Below are 22,526 nucleotides of genomic sequence, written 5' to 3'. Positions count from 1 at the left end.
TTTTCTCTGCTCTAATCGATTGAAATGGGTCTGACAACTGAGCCAAAACATTGAGATTATCAACGTACTGTGTCTTATGCAGTGAAGGATGTCTCTCTCATAGCAATTCTTTAACAATGAACTGTATAGTCATTTAAAATAGAGCACAACTCAGATCCACTGAGATTTGTATGTTGTGGCAGACTGAATAGTTTTTTTGTCATTTCATAAAAGGCTATGGGATATTGCTGAATCAATCCAAGGCAATGAGGCAGGTTAAAAGGAGGTTTTTAATCATTTCAAAATGCAAAAAGATTATATTTTACAAATAAGATAGCAAAACAGACTTAACTATAGATGTGTACATAATTTACATTGTTTTGGAATTTTGGTTTGTGTGTACCTACACAACAAGTGTACATGAAAGAAGAGTGGCATATTTGAGTGACACTAATCCACAGGACTAGATACAGCCATAAAGTAACCTAGAGCATGGAAATGTCCACGACCTACATTTGACATTGAATTTCACAAGGTACTGTTCGCCATTACAGTTTATCATTGTTTCTTTAATGGCGAGTGAGATTACTCAGGCACATATTTTCAAAACCCTGTGATCGATAAACATTCAGGAAAAATAAACTGTGTGAGGTTACATGAATGTTATACAGTTATATTATCATTGAAGCATTGTTGCTGACTGCAACATCTTACCAAATTATACAGTATGAAATTCCGCAGATATAAAAAGAAAACGACTTGCAAAAAATTCTTGAATTCTCTGTATTTGATGTGTGCGAACTATCTTACTTTGTTATAAAAAATCAAATGGAAATAGGATTTAAAGCTTAAAAGATTGCTTATAATATGACATGGAATTGGATACATTCTTATGTACAGATTATAATTTCATCACCCGCTGGACACTGTCATATTCTGATAGCTAAATAATACTCCTGTCCCCAAAACAACATGAATTTTCATAAACTAGAGGCTAGTCAAAAAGTGAGCCATGAAATGTTACTGTACAGTGAAACTGATTTATCTACAGTATTTGAATATAGCCTAGTACAATATTCTATACATCTACTATAACTATATAACTACAATCATGTGTTTGCATATTATTATAGTTTCATATAGCCTTAAGCAAATGGTGAGTATGCAGTCTCTGAATGGATCCTCTGTGGATAAGCTTAAATAGTTATCCTCAGGTCAGAGGGCAATGCTTGGTTGACCTGTATTGGCAAGTTGACACATGATATCCACACTTACTATAAATCTGTATATCAGATCCACCAAGCACACCTGATATGAGTGAAACGAACCTTGACCCTTTAAGAGCATTCCTTATACACATGAACATGTATAATATTTCATATCATCATGTAGTAACGGCAAATTAGTTTTGTAGCACTGTTATTGTAAATGTTTAATAAATACTTGAATAAAGAAAATGATACCATTTAAAAAAAAATGACAACAGTTTAAATAAACCGGCTTCTAGACAACCACTGTTCATTATTTTCTTCTCCAAGATATTTAGGATGATAAGTCATCAGATATGTATAATTTCTGTATGTTAAGGGTGCACTGAGGATTTAGCTTTCTGAAGGCAGACCGTGGCCCTATGTCCTTGTAGAGCCTTCACCCTCATGGGGTGACACAGTCAATGTGTCCCAAGTTCTCTCCCACATAACCTTAGATAAGCTTCATGGTGAACTTGCCAGCATCCCCTCCACCCCCTCCCCCTCCTCCTCCTACCCCCATTGAAGTACGGGGCACATAGTCGATGGTGGCTGTGTGCTTGATTTGCCCCTTGCTCTGGCTCCAGAAGAACATGAAGACGAAGCAGATAGCCACTGAGCTGAGGAAGGACAGGAAGCCCATGGTGGTGGCGATGATCAGTGTCTTGGCATCAAACGGGTACTGGTTGGCCACCTGGGCAGAGGAGTTGGCAGTAGGGGCGTGTGAGGACTCTATCCAGCCTTCGTCGGTGAAAAAGGGCATGGTGCGGTTACGTGGGAAACCCTTCACATAGAGGCTGACGTACAGGCTGTCGTTTCCAGCTGCGTTGCCCGCCGTGCACTGGTATGTGCCGCTGTCCTGAACCTGGGCATAGCGTACCTCTAGAGTCCCATTGGACAACACCCTGATGCGCCCCGTAGTGGAGAGCGGAATCCGCTGGGCTGACAACCAGGTAAAGGAGGGCATTGGGTCACCATCTGCCTTGCAGGAGAAGAGCACCGTAGTGCCCTCCTCCACCCTGACCTCCTGGGACCTGCGGTCTACAATGCGGGCCTGCCGGCAGGTGAACAGTCTCGGGAGCTCTTTCTCTGAGAAGTCCCGGAATTCCCGCTCTCGCACCATGTCCGGGGTGGAGCAGGTGGGTTGGCAACCGTCAAAGTTCAAGCGCTGTCGCCGGCGGACCACCCAGAGTAGTCGGCAGTCGCAGGCCAGGGGGTTCCCATCTAGCCGCAGGACCTGCAGATTCCCCACCGAGTGGAAGGCACTGTCCTCCAGTGTGCTGAGCTGGTTGGATGTCACGTTGAGCAGACGGAAGTATGCCAGCCCCCTGAAGGCCCCTGGCTCGATGCGGAGCAGGTTGCCCCCAGCCAGGTGCAGTTCCTGCAGCCGCAACAGGTCCCCCAGCAGGTTACCCTGGATGGCTGTGATGGGGTTGTAGGACAGGTCCAGGTAGCCCAGGTAGACCAGGTGGCGCAGTGCCTGGTATGGGACAGCACTGAGATTGCAGCTGCTGATGACCAGCGAGGTGAGGTTGAGGCCAATCAGGCTGTTGCTGGCCAGCTTGTCCAGCAAGGGCCAGTGGGAGATGACGAGGCTACGCAGCCGATGCAGGCGGCGGAAGGCATTGTTGGGCAGCGCCGAGATGGTGAGGCGGATCATGCGCAGCCGAGTCAGGCTCTGGAGCTGGGATAGTGCCTCGGTGGGGATGGAGGTCAGGTTGCTGCGGTCCAGATTGAGCTCCTGCAGGTTCTGCAGGCCGGTAAAGGCCCGCTGGGAGATGAACACCAGGTCATTCTCCCCAGCCTCCAGCTGGTGAAGGCTCACCAACTCACGGAAAGTAAAGTCCAGAAAGACCAGGATCTCGTTCTCACTCAGGTCCAGGAAGCGCAGGCTGGGCAGTCCGGAGAAGACCCCCACAGAGATGATCTTGAGGCGATTGCTCCTAATGCACAGGGTCTTGAGGTTCTGCAGGCCCTGGAAAGCCTCCACTTCAATCATGGCAATGACATTGTCACTAATGTCCAGATCCTCTAGCTGGGTCATGCCAAAGAACTGGCGACGACCCAGCGTCTTCAGCTTGTTACGAGATAAGTTGATGCGCTGGGTGCCACTAGCAAAGCCCTCAGACACAGAAGTCAGCTGTTTGTCAGAGCAGTTAACTTCTAAAGTCTCAAGCCAACACACACACCTGGCAGGGCAAGGCCAGGGGAAGTCCCCTGCTGACACGCCCAATAATCCACACTGGAGCAAGATGCTCCATGCCCCCCATCTGACAACAGACTCCACAAACATCTTGCCTCCTGCCTAAAAATGGAAACAAAAAGGTTATGAGCAGTCATGCTAACTCACAATGCCATAACAGATGAAAACAAAGGTCTGAATATATTTTAGTATTTGTTAAGGAACTTACCGATTTACTGTGAGGATGCAGGTTTTCATAACCAGTGGTGGTCAAGTTGGGATCAGACTTGAGTTAAGTCTTCTATAAGAGATGATGTTCTGTGAAAAACATGTACTTGCAAGTGGCCTAGAGAGACAAAAGAGACAGGAATTAATCTCCCCCCAAAAAACAAAAGCAAGGATTCTTTGTAGCATTTGTAAATCATGGATTGCAAATGCTATATTTATGGACAAAGCATGAGTTTTCAACATTTTGAGATAAACCTAAAACAAAAGTGGTGAATTTGAGAGTGGAATCAAGACAACAAAAAATATATTAAAAAATCCACATTATCAACGTCAGAGCATAATTAAGGTACTATTCAGAGCAGATGTCCTAATTACTATCGACCTACATCTCTGTTTAACACAGAGAACATCTCTACTAATTGATTACCAAATAATACATTGTTTACCACTTTTACTCTGCAATTTATATCCTCAGTCTAAGCTGCAGGCTAAAAGGTAGTGATACGGTAATGAAACACACGCCCATGACCGTGCCCCATCTTGATCTGCACAAAAAAAAATCCTCATTAGTGCATCCAGACCTATGCTCACTGATTCTAAAAACCCTGATGAAGGCCAGTTCAGATGGGAGCTGTGCCCCCTGGCCAGACATCTGGATTAGGCAGGCTATCTGTGGTCAGGGCCAGTGACACGTGACATGCGAAGGCAGATGTGCGCACGTAGGCTATACAGGACCAAGTTGAGAAGGTCGAGTAGGGAATAGTCTAACATTCCCATAGGAGCACATCGTACAAACAGTTCAACACTTTGGCAATTAAGCCCTTTCGTCTACTTACCCAGAGTCAGTTGAACTCATGGATACAATGCTAGCAGCTACTGTAGACTTCCAGTCATTGCACTAACGCTAGTAAGCAATAGCTCCAGAAACTACCTTTGACTTCCTTTAAACTGCACACAGACACATACATTTTTTCATTTGCCTCTGGGTAAGTAGAACAAAAAGGCTTAATTGCCAAAATCTCAAACTGTCCTTTTAAGTACAAATATATAAAATATAATATGACATACATTTCAGCAACATTTGTGATTCAACTATGGTGCAAATCAGATTTTGGGAATGCTTTTAAAAGTTTTAATCCTGATGATGACGACTAAAGCACTGACTAAAGCACTAACTCTTATACCGACACAAATGCCAAAAACATTAGTTGTAACTGCAACTGCATTTAGATCTAGCCCTCAAACACCAAAAGGCTAAATCTAAATTGACAACATCAAAAGCAGTGGTGTAAAGTACTTATGTAAAAATACTTTAAGGTGCTACTTAAGTCATTTTTGGGGGTATCCGTACTTTACTATTTATATTTTCGACTACTTATACATCAAAATATTGTACTTTTTACTCCATACATTTTCCTTGACACCCAAAAGTACTTGTTACATTTTGAATGCTTAGCAGGACAGGAAAATTGTCCAATTCATGCACAGAACATCCCTGGTCATCCCTGCCTTTGATCTGGCAGACTCATTGAAGACACATGCTTCATTTGTAAATGACGTCTGAATATTGGAGTGTGCCCCTGGCTATCCGTATATTTTAAAAACAAGAAAATTGTGAAATTTGGTTTGCTTAATATAAGGAATGTATACTTTTACTTTTGATACTTAAGTATATTTTCAACCAAATACTTTTAGACTTTTACCCAAGTAGAAATTTACTGTGTGCCTTTCACTTTTACTTGAGTCATTTTCTATTAAGGTATCTTTACTTTTACTTGAGTCATTTTCTATTAAGGTATCTTTACTTTTTCCACCACTAATCAAAAGTTAAAACCTGAATAAACAAAAGTAGAAAGTGATAGCCTACATATATTTCCCCCAACTGGCACAATGTGATGACATAATCATGTTTTTGCTGATATCTTGTAAATTAATCCAATCAGTTTACTAATTGTGGCATTGCATTTGAAAAATTGGCCCCAAGATCCAACTGAAGAAAACATTCACTAGCTGACAAAGTGTTGTCAGGCACATCAAGACTTATGAAGGAGGACTATGGACCGATCCATTGCTGTGATTTAACTACTGCTTAAAACCAAAATACAAGTAAATATGGGTACAATATAGCTTGCAATTATTTACCGTTACCATATTTCTTTGTTCATGCCCTTTCTAAAATATATCATATACTACTCTAAAAATGCTGAAAATCTACAATCCAATATATCAAATGAATATGCATATGATGACTAATACATCAATATTATAAATATACAGTGCTGAGCTCAGTCAAACCTGCGGGAGCTGCGGTCTCTCAGTCCAACATCATAGAGACACTTTCTCACTCTGTCCTTTCTCGACACAGCCTTATCACTGACCGGCCAACTTGAAATCAGTCCCAGAGTGGCTTGTCTCATCCCTGCTATTCCCGAAAACGGTCTTATAGCGACTAGAAGGGCTGACTCAACCCATCCACTTGAGCTCAGACGCTTGGAACTGCTTGAGCCATTCTAACACCATAGTGCAAGCTAACATAAATGAACCGTGTTGATCCCTCAGTGTGGACTTGTGACAGACAGAGACTGGCAGGTGCATGACATCACGTCAAGAAGCTAGGTGGTCCGAATGAGGCAGGGCTGTCAGAGGTTGAGCCTCCAGCCACAGTGTTATAGAATTTCTCCTGCTCTACAGTACCAATCAAAAGTTTGGACACTTACTCCTTCAAGAGTTTGTTTATTTTTACTATTTTCTACATTGTAGAATAATAGTGAAGACATCAAACTATGAAATAACACATATGGATTCATGCAGTAACCAAAAAAATGTAAATATATTTTCTATTTGAGATTCTTCAAAGTAGCCACTCTTTGCCTTGATTTTGCCTTGATAACAACTTTGCACATTCTTGGCATTATTTTAACCAGCTTCATGAGGTAGTCACCTGGAATGCATTTCATTTAACAGGTGGCACAAAATTAATTTGTGGAATTGTTTTCCTTTCTAATGCGTTTGAGCCAATCAGTTGTGTTGTGACAAGGTAGGGGTGCTATACAGAAGATAGTCCTACTTGGTAAAAGACCAAGTCCATATTATGGCAAGAACAGCTCAAATAAGTAAAGAGAAATGACAGTCCATCATTACTTTAAGACATGAAGGTCAGTCAATCCGGGAAAATTTCAATAACTTTTAAAGTTTCTTCAAGTGCAGTCGCAAAAACCGCAGAGTGAAGGAAAAGCAGCCTACAAGTGCTCAGCATATCTGGGAACTCCTTCAAGTCTGTTGGAAAAGCATTCCAGGTGAAGCTGGTTGAGAGAATGCCAAGAGTGTGCAAAGATGTCATCAAGAATCTCAAATATATTTAAAAAAAATATTGATTTGTTTAACACTTTTTTTGGTTACTACATGATTCCATGTGTGTTATTTCATAGTTTTGATGTCTTCACTATTTTTCTACAATGCAGAAAATAGTTTTAAAAAATAAAGAAAAACCCTTGAATGAGTAGGTGTGTCCGAACTTTTGACTGGTACTGTATGTCCATGCATACACCATGAAGCTAGATTGCAGCCAATGGTCCTGACCTAGGGGTCACAAAGGGACCAGACCCTGGGTCAGGAACCTAGACTTCACCCACTTTGGATTCCACAGTCAAACAGTATCATATTCCTTTGCATTTATGCTAAGTACATTCTTACGGGTAAAAATAGAATACTATTTCAAGTATTGTTCCAATTGAAATAGTTGTTGAATGAAGTCTGTCCTGGGTGGGTATTCGGTTTGTTATTGTTTTTAACTGGACAGTTGATGGCAAAATGCCTGACTGGCCGATATGTAAAACTTTTGCATAACACCAAAACCCACCATCCAAACCTGTGCAGCGGCCAGCTCTTATCTAACAGACAACCACAACGCCAAATGCAAACAATATCATAGCCAACCTGATGTAACATCCACTCAGACAATCCCATGGCAGATCCACAAACCATGTTTGGTGTTTGGGTTGGATCCCACTGTTGCTTAATTCTTTCAAACATTTGGACTTTGCCACTCAGCTCTCCCCCACCATCACATAAAACTCATCAAGTCCGCTCAGCTGTCATCGTGTTACATCAAACTGTGGACAGATGTCAGAACATTCTGAGTGTCAAAACAGTGACCTTGCAGTGCGTGTCTAGCTACAGAATCCCCATTACTGACTCCATGGAATGACTTTAGGTAACCAAAACTGTGGCTCATGAGCCTCCTTCTCATTTTGACATGACCCACAGCAGAAACAGAGCAAAACAACAACCCCAAACTAAGTTTGATCTGTTTTTGAATGTGATTCATTGTTTTGAAGTGGTATCTGCTCTGCAACCTGACTAGTATTTCCCAAAGCCTTTGGTCTTTCCTACCTCAAGACATATCTTTCCTGATCAGTATTGGCAGGGACACTTAGAGATTATGGGCAAGAAGACCCAATTGAACCGGTGCATGATGTCTAGCTGGGGGCCGCTTTGGATGGGCCCACGAGAACAGTCTTGTGTTCATTCATTGTATTGAAGTCAGTCCTCAAAACTTTTTGACTTTCAGACTTTTCCTCCCCTCCCCACATTGGTCACTCTCTAAATCACCATGGGGTTAGAAATAGAATGCACAGTGTAAGCCAGGCTGCACTTTGACACTTGTATAAGTGCTATTCTTAGACCAATTAAGATGGCTGAAATTAAACAACAGCACGGACCAGGGGGCCCGGGTGTGTGCATCCACTCTGTTGAAAGTGTCTCAGTGTGTATATCTGTATGTTTTTATGTGCTAGAAAGACATTGTTTATTGCTCCTGGCACCTGCCCCTGTGTACCAGCCTCTGTGATATGCACCAGAGTTCTACAAGCGTGTATTAAAAGGTTTGTGAGCAGAACAGCTGCTAGGCTGAGGGGGAGAGAATAGCAGTGCTCTTCAGAATGCCAGATTTTTTTTGCCATTGGGTCTGCCAGGGAAAGGAGAAAGGGCTCGTAAACAACCTCAAGTCAAGCAAGCCATTTCTGATTCAATCACTTTAAAACATTTTGTAAAGACAACGTATACCTCAATAATATTGCAGTGTGTGTGTGTAGACCTACGTTAGATAGATTGTGTAATTGCATTACACTAAGCATATAGGGAAGCCATAAAGAAGAGTATGTTTGTCTGGCTGTAAGCTTGCAACTGTGACAAATATGATTATATTAACTGTGTGACACTGTGCCCACATTTGCAATTGCATTTGTTTCATCTGGATTTAATGTGTTTTATACAAATGCCTTTTGTGTGTATTTGCAACTTAAATATCTGTGGGTTTTGGAGAGTTTCTGGTCTTTGTATGGTGGAATGTGTGTCTGCGTCGGGATGCTTAGGGTTAGGCGTTATGCATTATGTGTGTGTGTACGCGTGTGTGCGCTCTGAATATGTTTGTATTTACACGCTCACTCTTTCTCACAGGCAGAGGCAGAAGTGGGTCACTATGACAGCCCACTCAAATCAATCTGGTTCCAGAGACAGTGTTCTGTCGTGTTGCAGGGTGCACTATATTATAATTCTTTATCAAGGCAGTCAGTTAAGTCACTGCTCGCACAAAGTGCACTGTCTGCAAAATTAATAATAGCACAAATAAATGAGAAAAGATAATTGGTTTCAGTGCAGCACTGATGTGACATGCCGAATGAGGTCGTTTTAGTTAATAGCATTGACAGATTGAATCCAACGAGGTACAATGAGAGAAAGAACCATGTCTGACAGGAGGAGATGGATGGTAAACAAGGATTCCAGCAAGCACGCTTTAAAAAAAGGTACTTGATTCTTCTGAAGGTGGACTTCAGCAGTCAGGAAACTTTCCGCCTATGGGGAGTATACCAAGAATATATAACAGCGGCCAATTGTACCATTCTTGGGTTACATTGGGCCTGTTACAAGGTCTCCTTTAGGCTACACTTTCATTAGAATGGCCTTCCATTTTCAGCATACCCTCTGTGCTTTCACTATTCCAAAACAGCTTTGAGAGGACAAAGAGATCAACCTCTTGAAAGAGAGCCACAACAGTTTGTTACGGGTTGCGTTTTTTTTTTTACAGAAAAGCAACTACACTACATAATCCTCCACACACCACTGGACAGGTGGAGCTTTTCCCGTTTGGCACACTTACCGGGCTGCTTGCTAATCTGATCAGAGCCAGCCACAATCCTAACTTGATTCCAATAAAGGTAAACAGCTATGGTGGTGCTAAAGCTATACCGTTGGTCCAATCATGTGGTACGCTAATGGAATGCACATACTGTCCTTTCTGGGTACGGCACATACTGGGGCTGTTATCTCATCCAATAAATGTGATAACCGCGCTTGAGTCTGAAAGAATACATCATCAAAGAAAGGCAAAGAGACACCGTGTCCATTTTCTTGTGACCTCAGAGTAAGTATGCAGGTTTTTCAACCATGCTTCATTTTGCTCAAATAGATTGGTTGGGAAATTAACAATGAGGTTTTATTATAGTGCTGTGATGTTGTGTTTACATCATTGATTCGTTTAATAAGTCCTCTGATATGCAGAAACACTACAGCAACTTAATCAAATTAAAAGGTAGAATGAAAACATGCATAAACATTAGTTCTAGTCCTTTAGCACAGTCTCTCATAACCACTGCAATTGCGAAAATAAGTAATTTGTTGGTTTCACATGAGCCCAAGGGTATTGCCATTTAAATCTTCATATTGTGACTTGTATTATGTATGCATAATGTTTATGCACAATCCTTCCAAATGGGTCTTGTTTGAGGCTACTGAAATGGCATAAAAAAAAGAGAATGACAGAAACAATCCTTTGAAATTGTCAACCCAGCACAGAGTTGGTGTGAACAGAATGCATTATCCTCCATAAACAGGTTTTTAAACCAACTCTCCAATACTAGTGATGGGCAGTTCCATGTAAAAAGCCCTATGAGCATTCACATGTGAAGTTCATAGGAGCACATCAAATTTGGTGTGAAATGAAACCTACGAGAGTCAATATTTCTGGGGGGAAATAAATTGTCCACCATTGTCCATGCTAGAAATTAGGAATAAACAAAGGCTTTGATTTCTGGTCAAACAGATGGAAAAAGGGTCTTAGAAAACATCTAGCAGAAAAAGTCTTAAAAGGTATTAGGAAAAAAATAAAAAATAAACAATTTGCCTTCTCTAAGTTTAAGAAATATGGCCTAGTATCATTCAGGTACCAAAAACCCACATATCTTTAAAGATATTTCCTCATTTCTCTCCCTCATGAGGGAGGATTATGAAAGTTAACATAACAAGTAAAGGTAGACCAACCAATTAGTTTTGTGTTTTTACTAATAACAATTTGGTTCAGAATTTATTAAGTGATTAAAACGCATTATTCTGTTAACAAATCGTTAAAAGAATAACCAAAAAATCTGTAATAGACTGACTGCAACCGAATAGCTACAATGGGAATTCATAGTAGTCAGAAACCACAGTTGGGTCACCTGCTACTGTCCTCCCTTCCACTGGCATACTGTTATGTTCAGCTCACAACTGTTTTCTTTCTGTCAAGTGGTGGTCAAAGCAAGAGTTTGAAAACAATCTAGATAAACCACCTCTTACTGACATCTACCCATGTGCCCCCTCTCTTTCCATTTAGTGTAACCAACCCCACCCACTGAGCACTGAGCGGCACCGGACGTCCATGGATGTTGAAAAGCAGTTGAAATTTGGTCAGCCCAAATCTGAACCAATCATAGATGTCTGTTTCACAAGTTTGGACAGCACAGTGCAGCACAGTGCAGAAAAGTAGAGGTCAGTACAATACAGTAGAGTTTAGTACAGTAGAGCACACTAGAGTGGAGTACAGTATAATTTACTCTATTGTACTGTACTATACTGTACTTTATTCTAATATGTGCTGCACTGTGCTGTACTGTGATGTCCAAACTTGAAACATAAATGTCTATGATTGGTACAGATTTGGTCTGGTCAATAGTGATGCATTGTGGGTACAAACCCAGCTAGCACATAATGTTCTGAGAACCATATGTTTCTTAGAGTTTGATGAGAGTGTGGTTGTCCATTGTGAATGTTTTCAAATTGTTCTTTCCATAAAAACCACAAGAAAACATTAGTAACGTTTAGAGAATGTTCTAAGAATTTAATTTAAAAACATTTACATTCCGTTCTCAGCATCAACAAAATGATCTATATCCTCTCTCTTTAAGTGTGTTCAGGTCCATTGGCTGTGCCAACTTATTGGCCAGATCTTAATGAGCGCATCTTAAGTGCTTGTTTCCTTTGAAATGGGGTCTGTTTGAATAGACTAAAATGAACAGTTTTGTTTGCATAAACAAACATGTCATGCTACCTCCATCCTGGTGGCGCAGTGGACTAATTCCATGGAAAACAACAGAAGATTATAGGTTCAATGTGTTCAATCTGTGCTTGGAGTTCAAAAACCTAACCTAAAATAAGATGGCAGTATATTAAAAGTCTTATTGAAAAATTCTGTGAAAGTTTTAAAGAAGTTATTCAAGAACCTCCAAATTAACTATAATCTCCGTTCACAGAGCTTCAGTAAAACCACCCAGGAAAGCTTTCAAGGTACCAGAGTAAAACATTCTCAGAATCTACCTGTAACCTACTGTAAAATAAATGTTCTTAGAACAGCCGAATGGTTAACTTCTGTTAGCAGAACATTAAAATGTTGTTTTTTTAAAGTTATGTTTTACCAGTCAGGAAACACATGGCTTCATTCCAACAACCAATGTGAAACCAAAAACAGTAGTTCCCACAACTTCCAAGGAACCAAATGTGCTAGCTGGGAAGGCCAAATATTTGATGGGTCATATGGATGCATTGACTGGCGAGAATGCAAGAGTTGTTTATCGATAGCACTGAAATCACACACACACACACACACACACACACACACACACACACACACACACACACACACACACACACACACACACACACAAATTTGGAATCAAATCAAACTTTATTTGTCACATGCGCCGAATACAACAGGTGTAGTAGACCTTACTGTGAAATGCTTACTTATAAGTCCTTAAAACTTCTTATGGCGGCAGGGGCAGTATTGAGTAGCTTGGATGAAAGGTGCCCAGAGTAAAACGACCTGCTCCTCAGTTCCAGTTACTAATATATGCATATTATTATTATTAGTATTGGATAGAAAACACTCTGAAGTTTCTAAAACTGTTTGAATGATGTCTGTGAGTATAACAGAACTCCAAACAGGAAGTGAGAAATCTTAGGTTGGTCGATTTTCAACCCATCCCCTATTGAATTCACAGTGGGATATGGATGAAGTTGCACTTCCTAGGGCTTCCACTAGATGTCAACCGTCTTTAGAAACTTGAATGAGGCTTCTACTGTGATGTGGGGCTGAATAAGAGCTGAATGAGTCAGGTTACTGGCAGAGAGCCATTTCCTGGTCACGCGCATTTCACATGATAGCGACCTGCGTTCCATGGATTCTCTACACACAAAGCAATTCTCCGGTTGGAACATTAGTGAAGATTTATGGTAAAAAAAAATCCTAAAGATTGATTCTATACTTAATTTGAAATGTTTCAACGACCTGTAATATAACTTTTTGAAGTTTTTGTCCGATGTTATGCCTGACCTGCACGAGCGTTTGGATGTGTACCTAACGCCCTAACAAAAGTAGCTACTTGGACATAAATAATGGACATTATCGAACAAATCAAGCATTTATTCTGGAACTGCAATTCCTGGGAGTGCATCCTGATGAAGATCATCAAAAGTAAGGGAATATTTATAATGTAATTTCTGATTTCTGTTGACTCCAACATGGGGGAACATTTTTATTTGTTTTCTGAGCACCGTCTCAGATTATTGTATGGTTTGCTTTTTCCGTAAAGTTTTTTTTAAATCTGACACAGCGGTTGTATTAAGGAGAGGTGTATATCCATGTCTAACACTTGAATTTTCATCGACATGTATAATGAGTATTTCTGTCAAATGATCTCTGCAATATCACCAGATGTTTTTGGAACTAGTGAACGTATCGCGCCAATGTAAACTCAGATTTTGTTTTTATAAATATAAACGTTATCAAACAAAACATACATGTATTGTGTAATATGAAGTCCTATGAGTGTCATCTGATGAAGATCATCAAAGGTTAGTGATTAATTTTCTCTCTATTTGTGCTTTTTGTGACTCCTCTCTTTGTCTGGAAAAATGGCTGAGTTTTTCTTTGGCTTGGTGGTGACCTAACAGAATCATTTGTGGTGCTTTCGCTGTAAAGCCTATTTGAAATTGGACACTGTGGTGGGATTAACAACAAGATTACCTTTAAAAACGGTATAAAACACATGTATGTTTGAGGAATTTTCATTATGAGATTTGTTGTTTTGAATTTGGTGCCCTGCACTTTCACTGGCTGTTGTCATATCGACCCCGTTAACAGGATTGCAGCCCAAATAAGTTTTAACCAACAGCGCAGTTCAAGAAGAGTTAAGAAAATATTTACAAAATAAACTTAAGTAAAAAAATAAATAATTAAGTAACAAAAAAATAACAATAACGGGGCCACATACAGGGGGTACCGGTACTGAGTCAATGTGTGGGGGTACAGGTTGGTCGAGGTAATTTGTACATGTAGGTAGGGTAGTGACTATGCATAGATAATAAACAACGAGTAGCAGCTGTGTACAAAACAAATGGAGGGGGGGGGTGTCAATGTAAATAGTCCGGTGGCCATTTGATTAATTGTCCAGCTGTCTTGTGGCTTGGGGGTAGAAGCTGCTAAGGAGCCTTTTGGTCCTAGACTTGGCACTCCGGTACTGCTTACCGTAGCAGAGAAAATAGTCTATGACTTGGGTGACTGGAGTCTCTGACAATTGTTTGGGCTTTCCTCTGACACCGCCTATTATATAGGTCCTGGATGGCAGGAAGCTTGGCCCCAGTGATGTCCTGGACCGTATGCACTACCCTCTGTAGCGCCTTACGGTCAGATGCCGAGCAGTTGCCATACCAGGCAGTGATGCAACCGGTCAGGATGCTCTCGATGGTGCAGCTGTAGAACTTTTTGAGGATCTGGGGACCCATGCCAAATCTTTTCAGTCTCCCGAGGGGGAAAATGTGTTGTCGTGCCCTCTTCACGACTGTCTTGGTGTGTTTGGACTATGCGGGTTCGTTGGTGATGTGGACACCAAGGAACTTGAAACTCTCAACCTTCTCCACTACAGCCCCATCGATGTTGATGGGGGCCTGTTCGGCCCGCCTTTTCCTGTAGTCCACGATTAGCTCCTTTGTCTTTCTCACATTGAGGGAGAGGTTGTTGTCCTGGCACCACACTGCCAGTTCTCTGACCTCCTCCCTATAGGCTGTCTCATTGTTGTTGGTGATCAGGCCTACTACTGTTGTGTCATCAGCAAACTTAATGATGGTGTTGGAGTCGTGTTTGGCCATACAGTTGTGGGTAAACAGGGAGTACAGGAGGGGTCTAAGTACACACCCATGGGGGGCCCCAGTGTTGAGGATCAGCGTGGCAGACGTGTTGTTGCCTACCCTTACCAACTGGGGGTAATAATAGCCAGTGTAGAATAACAAAAATGTTCTAAATTTGCGTACCTATTCAGTAAACATCATCCATAATTATGCAATTCTGTATAGAATGGTTGGTTGTTTAGAATCAAAACTGGCACGTGCACAACTATGGGGCAAAACAGACGGGGTTGGCTTAGATTGTTGGCAGCATGTAAACTACACTGAACAAAAATATCAATCTAACGTGTTTCACAAGTTGACATTGTTTATACACTGCTGCTACTTATTGTTTATTATCTATGCATAGTCACTTTACAAATTACCTGGACTAACCTTGTACCCCACACACATTGACTTTGTACCCCCTGTATATAGCCTCGATATTGTTATGTACATTTCTTATGTTACTTTTTGATTGATTAGATTTTTGATTTTTTTGTCAAATTTTCATTAACTGTAATTCTTGAACGGCATTGTCGGTTAAGGGCTTGTAAGTAAGCATTTCACGGTAAGGTCTACACCGGGCGCATGTGACAATATAAGATCCCAGAAATGTTTCATATGTACAAAAAGCTTATTTCTCTGAAATGTTGTGCACAAATTTGTTTACATCCTTGTTAGTGAGAGTTTCTCCTTTGCCAAGATAATCCATTCACCTGACAGGTGTGGCAAATCAAGAAGCTAATTAAACAGCATTGTCTACAGCACAGGTGCACCTTGTGCTCAGGACAATAAAAGGCCACTTTAAAATGTGCAGTTTTGTCACAACACAATGTCACAGATGTCTCAGGTTTTGCAAATGGCATGCTGACTGCAGGAATATTCACCAGAGCTGTTGCAAGATAATTTAATGTTAATTTCTCTACCAAAAGCCGCCTCCAACATAATTTTTGAGAATTTGGCAGTACGTCCAACCAGCCTCACAACCGCAGACAACGTGTATGGCGTCGTGTGGGCGAGCAGTTTTCTGATGTCAACATTGTGAACAGAGTACCCCATGGTGGGAGTGGGGTTATGGTATGGGCAGGCATAAGCTATGGACAACAAAAACGATTGCATTTTATCAGTGGCAATTTCAACCCTGAGGCCAATTGTCATGCCATTCATCCGCAGACATCACCTAATGTTTCAGCCTGATAATGTACTGTCGCAAGGATCTCTACACAATTCCTGGAAGCTGAAAATGTCCCAGTTATTCCATGGCCTGCATACTCAGCAGACATGTCACCCATTGAGCATGTGTGGGATGCTCTGGATTGACATGTACAACAGCGTGTTCTAGTTTCCACCAATAGCCAGCAACTTCGCACAGCCATTGAAGAGGAGTGGAACAACAGGCCACCATCAACAGCCTGATCAACTCTATGTGACGGAGATGTCGCTCTGCATGAGGCAAATGGTGGTCACACCAGATACGGACTGGTTTTCTGATCCACACCCCTATCTTTTTTTTAAAGTATCTGTGACCAACAGATGCATATCTGTATTCCCAGTCATGTTAGATTAGGGCTTAATATATTCATTTCAATTTACTGATATCCTTAAATTCTTTGAAATTGTTGCATGTTGTGTTTATATTTTTGTTTAGTATATATTTCATCTCCAATGTTTATTGAAAAGAAATACATTTGCAGAATGAGAACTTGTCCTTCAAATACATCGTTACAGTTGTTGATTAGCTAGCTAGCACATATTTGCCATATTAGCATTGACAGGAAATTAGTCAAAACACCTTAAAACAAGACATGGTATCAAGAACAACATAAAACTAGCTGAAACCACATGGCAGCTTCTTATCATTGCTGCTAGCTATCTGGTCATCCAGAATCACAACAACACACCGCCTTCTGCCCCAGTAAAGCGTTTGCATTGTTTTTGTGATGTCAGTTAACCTGTCTACAGTACAGATCAAGGACACACGATGTAATTCTGTAACCATCATTCTGTTACCGTGTGTTAATCCACTTCACTGTAATTCAATAACCAAAATATGTATATATTTTTTTCAAACTCAAGGTGTCATACACTACATGACCAAAAGTATGTGGACACCTGCTCGTCAAACATCTCATTCCAAAATCATGGGCATTAATATGGAGTTGGTCCCCCCTTTGCTGCTATAACAGCCTCTTCTGGGAAGGCTTTCCACTAGATGTTGGAACACTGCTTCAGGGACTTGCTTCCATTCAGCCACAAGAGCATTAATGAGTTTGGGCACTGATGTTGGCCGATTAGGGCTGGCTCGCAATCTGTGTTCCAATTCATACCAATGGTGTTCGATGGGGTTGAGGTCAGGGCTCTGTGCAGGCCAGTCAAGTTCTTCCACACCGATCTCAACAAACCATTTCTGTACAGACCGCGCTTTGTGCACGGTGGCATTGTGATGCTGAAACAGGAGAGGGCCTTCCCCAAACTGTTGCCACAAAGTTGGAAGCACAGAATCATCTAGAATGTCATTGTATGCTGCAGCGTTAAGATTTATCTTCACTAGAACTATGGGGCCTAGCCCGAAACATGAAAAATAGCCCCAGACCATTATTCCAACTCCACCCGTTAGAATTATGCATTGGGACAGGTAGAGTTCTCCTGGCATCCGCCAAACCCAGATTCATCTGTCGGACTGACAGATGGTGAAGCATGATTCATCACTCCAGAGAACGCGTTTCCACTGCTCCAGATTCCGATGGCGGTAAGCTTTACACCACTCCAGGCAACGCTTGGCATTGCGCATGGTGATCTTAGGCTTGTGTGTGGCTGCTCGCCCAAAGAAACACATTTCATGAAGCTCCTGACAAACAGTTATTGTGCTAACTTTGCTTCCAGAGGCAGTTTGGAAATCGGTTGTGGGTTTTGCAACCGAGGACAGGCCATTTTTACACGCTACGCACTTCAGCACTCGGTGGTCCCGTTCCTAGAGCTTGTGTGGCCTACCACACAAGCTGAGCCGTTGTTGCTCCTAGACGTTTCCACTTCCCAAAACAAGCACTTACAGTAGACCGAGGTAGCTCTAGCAGGTCAGAAATTTGACAAACTGACTTGTTTCGAAGGTGGCATCCTATGACGGTGCCACGTTGAAAGTCACTGAGCGCCTCAGTAAGGCCATTCTACTGCCAATGTTTGTATATGGAGATTGAATGGCTGTGTGCTCTATTATATACACCTGTCAGCAACGGGTATGGCTGAAATAGCCGAATCCACACATTTTAAGGGGTGTCTAGGTACTTTTGTAGATATAGTATATCATAGCTGACACCCATTATTTCTGCAGACATCTTTGAATCTTAATTCAGAGTCGTTATTGGACAACGTGGTCACATAAAACACTGATGGAGATTTCACTGTCATTCTGTTACCAAACTTTACATCTGTACTGTTCTTCGAGTAAAAGTATTTTTGTAAAATGTTCTGTGGAAATTGATGAAAGTAGTCTTTGTGCATCGAGTAGTGTGGTTTGTTTAACCTTGAAATCAATGTTTTATGTTTGGCATACTATTAAAGTGAAATATCATCTCACCAACATTATTTTACAGTGGAATTGCCTTGATGTTAATCCCCTGGACTGTAAGAGTCAAATTGGAGCAGAATGGATGAAAGCGCATTCTTCCAGGTTCAAAGGGCAAGGTCATGCGGTAGAGGGGTCACACTCCCACTACAAAAATTGGCATATTTTGTTTTTTTATAATTGGGGCCAGATCTTAAAGGTGCAATATGCAGAAATCGTTCTGCCATTTCCTGGTTGCTAAAATTTTAATAGTTTGCCTTATTTTAGTTTATGTGAGAAAGCAAGTAATATATAGAGAATTACTGTACCATCTAAACCTCTGTGAGATATCTTTTCAGTAACCAAAAATATTGTATTTACAGCTGTTTGAAGCTGGTATACAAAACTGAAAGTAAAAGACACAAAAACTAAATTTAATGAATTGGAAACACATATAGAACAGATCTACCGCTTCTTAGACTTGCTTTCATTGTGAATGATAGATCTATAACCTGCACTTCTATGTGAATTTGGTCAGGTCACCCAAAATGTTACATATTGTATCTTTAACAATTGTGTGTGTGTGTGTATATATCATTTTTTTAGTGCCATACTAGTTAGTGCAATACTAACAAGTAATTGTTCAAATATATATATATATATAATGCAAAAAATTGATTAGTGCTTGATGGAGTCACACCTGCCCAGAAACGAAATAATACATCTTAATTGTATGCATTTAAAGACTCCCATATGGCTCCATGACACATATTAAAAAGATATGGCCGTTTTTATAGTGGGAGTGTGACTCCGTTACCGTGTGACCTTGCCCCAATGCTTTTAACTAAGCCTGCTATTAAGGACTGCAGATGAAGCTAAAAGCTGCAGCTGAGCAACCTGTCGAAATATATTCTCATCCCTGGACTGTTGGGACTGTATAAACAGCCCTGCCTCACATAACTTTGAAATTAAGAACAAGTCCATTTACATTTCAGTAATGATGACCAAGCAAAACAAAGAAGGCACTGATGAAAAATATTTTCTTGCTTGACCCAGATCAGGTCAGGTTGATAATTAAAAGTCAGGATAAATCATTCCCCTAACAAGGATACTGAAATACTTCCTGTGCATCAAGCACATCCTGATTAAAGTGCCTATTTGGCCAGTCACCAAAAGGTACTCTTTGGCACTCTGCTTTGCCAGTCGCACTTCATTGTTGTGATATTCTCCTTCTTCTGTGATAAGCGCCTTCTCTCTGGCTTGGGAAAAAAAACGTTACAAAAAAATCTACAAACTGGATAACATTATTGTATCTTTCTCTCTCCCTTGATGAATTATAATTGAAATTTTAATTTTAATTTATCAGGCTGCAGATGAAAATCAATTATGAAGTTGAAAATCTATCATAAACGTCTAATTATCTAATTATACGTTTTAATGGATATTTATATAATTGGCTCATCCAACGTATTCTAAACGATAAGAACATTTACCAGGCTCAATCAGGATTGCTTTAAAAATATATATATATATATTGTCACGACCGGAAAAACTTTGCATTCTGCATACTTACATTGGAAGATAAATCAAGGTGTCTAGACTTTGCTTCTTTGACAATATAGCCTAGCCAACCCAGGTACTGTATTTTTGTATATTTATTAATATTACGTTTGTGTTTTTGTTCCTTCCATATTAGGTTGTGGACCTGTTCAAATGTTGAGTCAAAGGAATAAAATGGAAATCACAGTCACCATTTTGGCACTTATTGTGGGATTAAAGTCGAAAGCCATGTCAAGAACTCGTTTGAGCTGGTCTCTGTCCAGAAGCCCACGTTGACCATAAAAACTATTACATGGGGTCTGAATTAGGCTGACCCATAAATCAATCGACGCCAAAGGGCGACAACACAAGTCCGCTCCTGTACAAAATATTGCTGCCCACAGGTGCTAGGTTCATATTATTGACAAGTAGCCAACAATGCAGATTGGTAAATCAGTAGCCTATGAACTGTCTGATATAAAAACACAATTGCAAAATCAATTAGGGTTACACAATTTAAAATGTACACTGAAAATTGTATACAATGAACGAAAACTCACCAGCTAATGACTTCAATAAAACGTTGATAGTAAAACATTTCCATATTTTACGCACAACTCCAAACGTTCGGGTTCCTTCTCGCCTAAGCTTTTCGTGTCGGTTGCTGGTTGATTTATCATGTTTTACAAGACTTTAAAACATATGCCTTGAGACTTTACACAATTTAATTTGTCCTCCTTCATTAATTTATTCTGACTACTGCACCACCCTCTGGGGTAGGATAATTACGCTACGGAAAATAATTTAGGTCGACTACTTTATTCTCTTCTGACGCTTTCGAAAGCCCGCCTTCTTGCCCTGCTTGTGCTCTTCTGCGTGGTAGTGACGCTCTTGCTCGAGTCGCAATTGCATCCCACAGAAAAATATCAGAATTACCTCAAGCGAACTGGAGGAAAGTAGCCTATTGGTGTACATCAACGAACCAGTCAACTACATGAATGGAACCCTTGTCCATGAGGACATAGTGCAACGACCAAGTGTGTAAGAACGAGTTCATAGTAGGCTACCATAGATGCGCGAATATGGTGGCGAAATCCCTGAGATTTTAGCATTCTGACAGGATTTGTGATGTTATCCACTAGACTGATTGAGTTCTGGAAATGATCCACGACAGTACATTACTACCGCGCCGGCTAGGCCAATATTTGGGAATGATGGGCAAATGTGCACTCTGGTCAGGCAAATCTTTTGACTTAGGCAAGACACCAGCTGTATAGAAAATAAATAAATATATAGAAATAAAAAACTATATGGCAATCACAGACTAAATTCATCCCCTTCAGGGTTCAGTTGGAGAGCCCATGCCTCAAAGTGTGCATACACATGCATGCAATCATTCGTGGATTTGCCACAATAATCCTCACAAAACATTATTTTATATTTTAATTGGCACACAAACATATTGGTATGTTTGATTCTAATCTGAAATTGAGCATTCCTTTTAGGTTATACAAGAGATTTATGTTCAAGAATAATTCTGTCTAGCACATGGATTTCGCCACCCTATTCAAGTGTGGCCAGCCTGACAATGCCCTGTGAGCTTTACAAGTCAATCCAACTCCCCATCAATGGGATTCGGGCAAACTACTCTGGGTTTTGTTTTAATCTAACACTGTGACTGCTTCGCAGAAAGAAGCCAGATGGGGTAGATGTTGGGCCTTGGCTCCCACTAGTAAATGGTAGATTTGGGCTCAACCTCAGTTCCATTTTAATTAATCCTCATCAGTTTACCTGGTGTTCTCTGATTGGAGCAGGGCAGCCTTGCGGTTCCTCTCTATGGAGCATAACATGGAGCATCTGCCAGACGGTATGTTCCTGATGAGGAGCTAGAGGAAAAGTGCCCCTGAAACTGAGGCAGGTGCAGAAGGTTATTGCGTTTAACAACACTCATGGCCATGTTCATTTGGAGAGACTGCCTCACAAGGGAAAATGTAAAAGTGTTTAAGGTTAAGTTTATGCATCAACTCCAAATTTTTAAGGTAATGTTTAAGGTTAGGCATTAACTCTCAATGGTTAAGGTAAGGTTTGGGATAGGCTTAAAAAATATATATAGAAAACTACTTTCTATCACTGGATTCAAACATTCAACTTTTGGAATTAGAGGCAGATGTTTGAAGGTGACATTGCTCACTGTTGCCCCTAGTGGCTGGTTTCCAGGTCATCTCCTGACATCCTCGGACATGGATGGACAGCAGAATACTAGAATACTGACTTGTATCATGGGTGACCTGCCTGCCTGGATTGATGTAAAAAAAAAAAAAAAATGCATTAGAGA

General features: G+C 40.8%; 1 protein-coding gene across 2 annotated transcripts; it reads right to left on the bottom strand.

Annotated features, from left to right (window-relative positions):
- Positions 1–1,680: 1,680 nt before the first annotated feature.
- On the bottom strand, positions 1,681–20,972 carry LOC139405874 (leucine-rich repeat and immunoglobulin-like domain-containing nogo receptor-interacting protein 1). 2 transcript variants are annotated; one of them, XM_071148312.1, is made up of 3 exons: positions 20,752–20,972; positions 3,638–3,754; positions 1,681–3,531 (listed from the first exon to the last, which is right to left on the bottom strand). In XM_071148312.1, the coding sequence occupies exon 3, from the start codon at positions 3,517–3,519 to the stop codon at positions 1,681–1,683; it is 1,839 nt and encodes a 612-aa protein (XP_071004413.1). In that variant the 5' UTR covers positions 3,520–3,531; positions 3,638–3,754; positions 20,752–20,972. The 2 variants fall into 2 exon arrangements, with proteins under 2 accessions (XP_071004413.1, XP_071004414.1); XM_071148313.1 differs by lacking the exon at positions 20,752–20,972 and adding an exon at positions 5,932–6,095.
- Positions 20,973–22,526: the final 1,554 nt, after the last annotated feature.

Source organism: Oncorhynchus clarkii, chromosome 3, assembly GCF_045791955.1.
Source record: "Oncorhynchus clarkii lewisi isolate Uvic-CL-2024 chromosome 3, UVic_Ocla_1.0, whole genome shotgun sequence".
NCBI lineage: Eukaryota > Metazoa > Chordata > Actinopteri > Salmoniformes > Salmonidae > Oncorhynchus > Oncorhynchus clarkii.
The sequence above is the reverse complement of the archived record's forward strand: the minus strand, read 5'-3'. Positions and strand labels throughout refer to the sequence as shown.

Excerpts from the sequence above, each read along its gene's own strand:
- LOC139405874 (XM_071148312.1), bottom strand. The coding sequence starts at position 3,519 with ATGTTTGTGGAGTCTGTTGTCAGATGGGGGGCATGGAGCATCTTGCTC.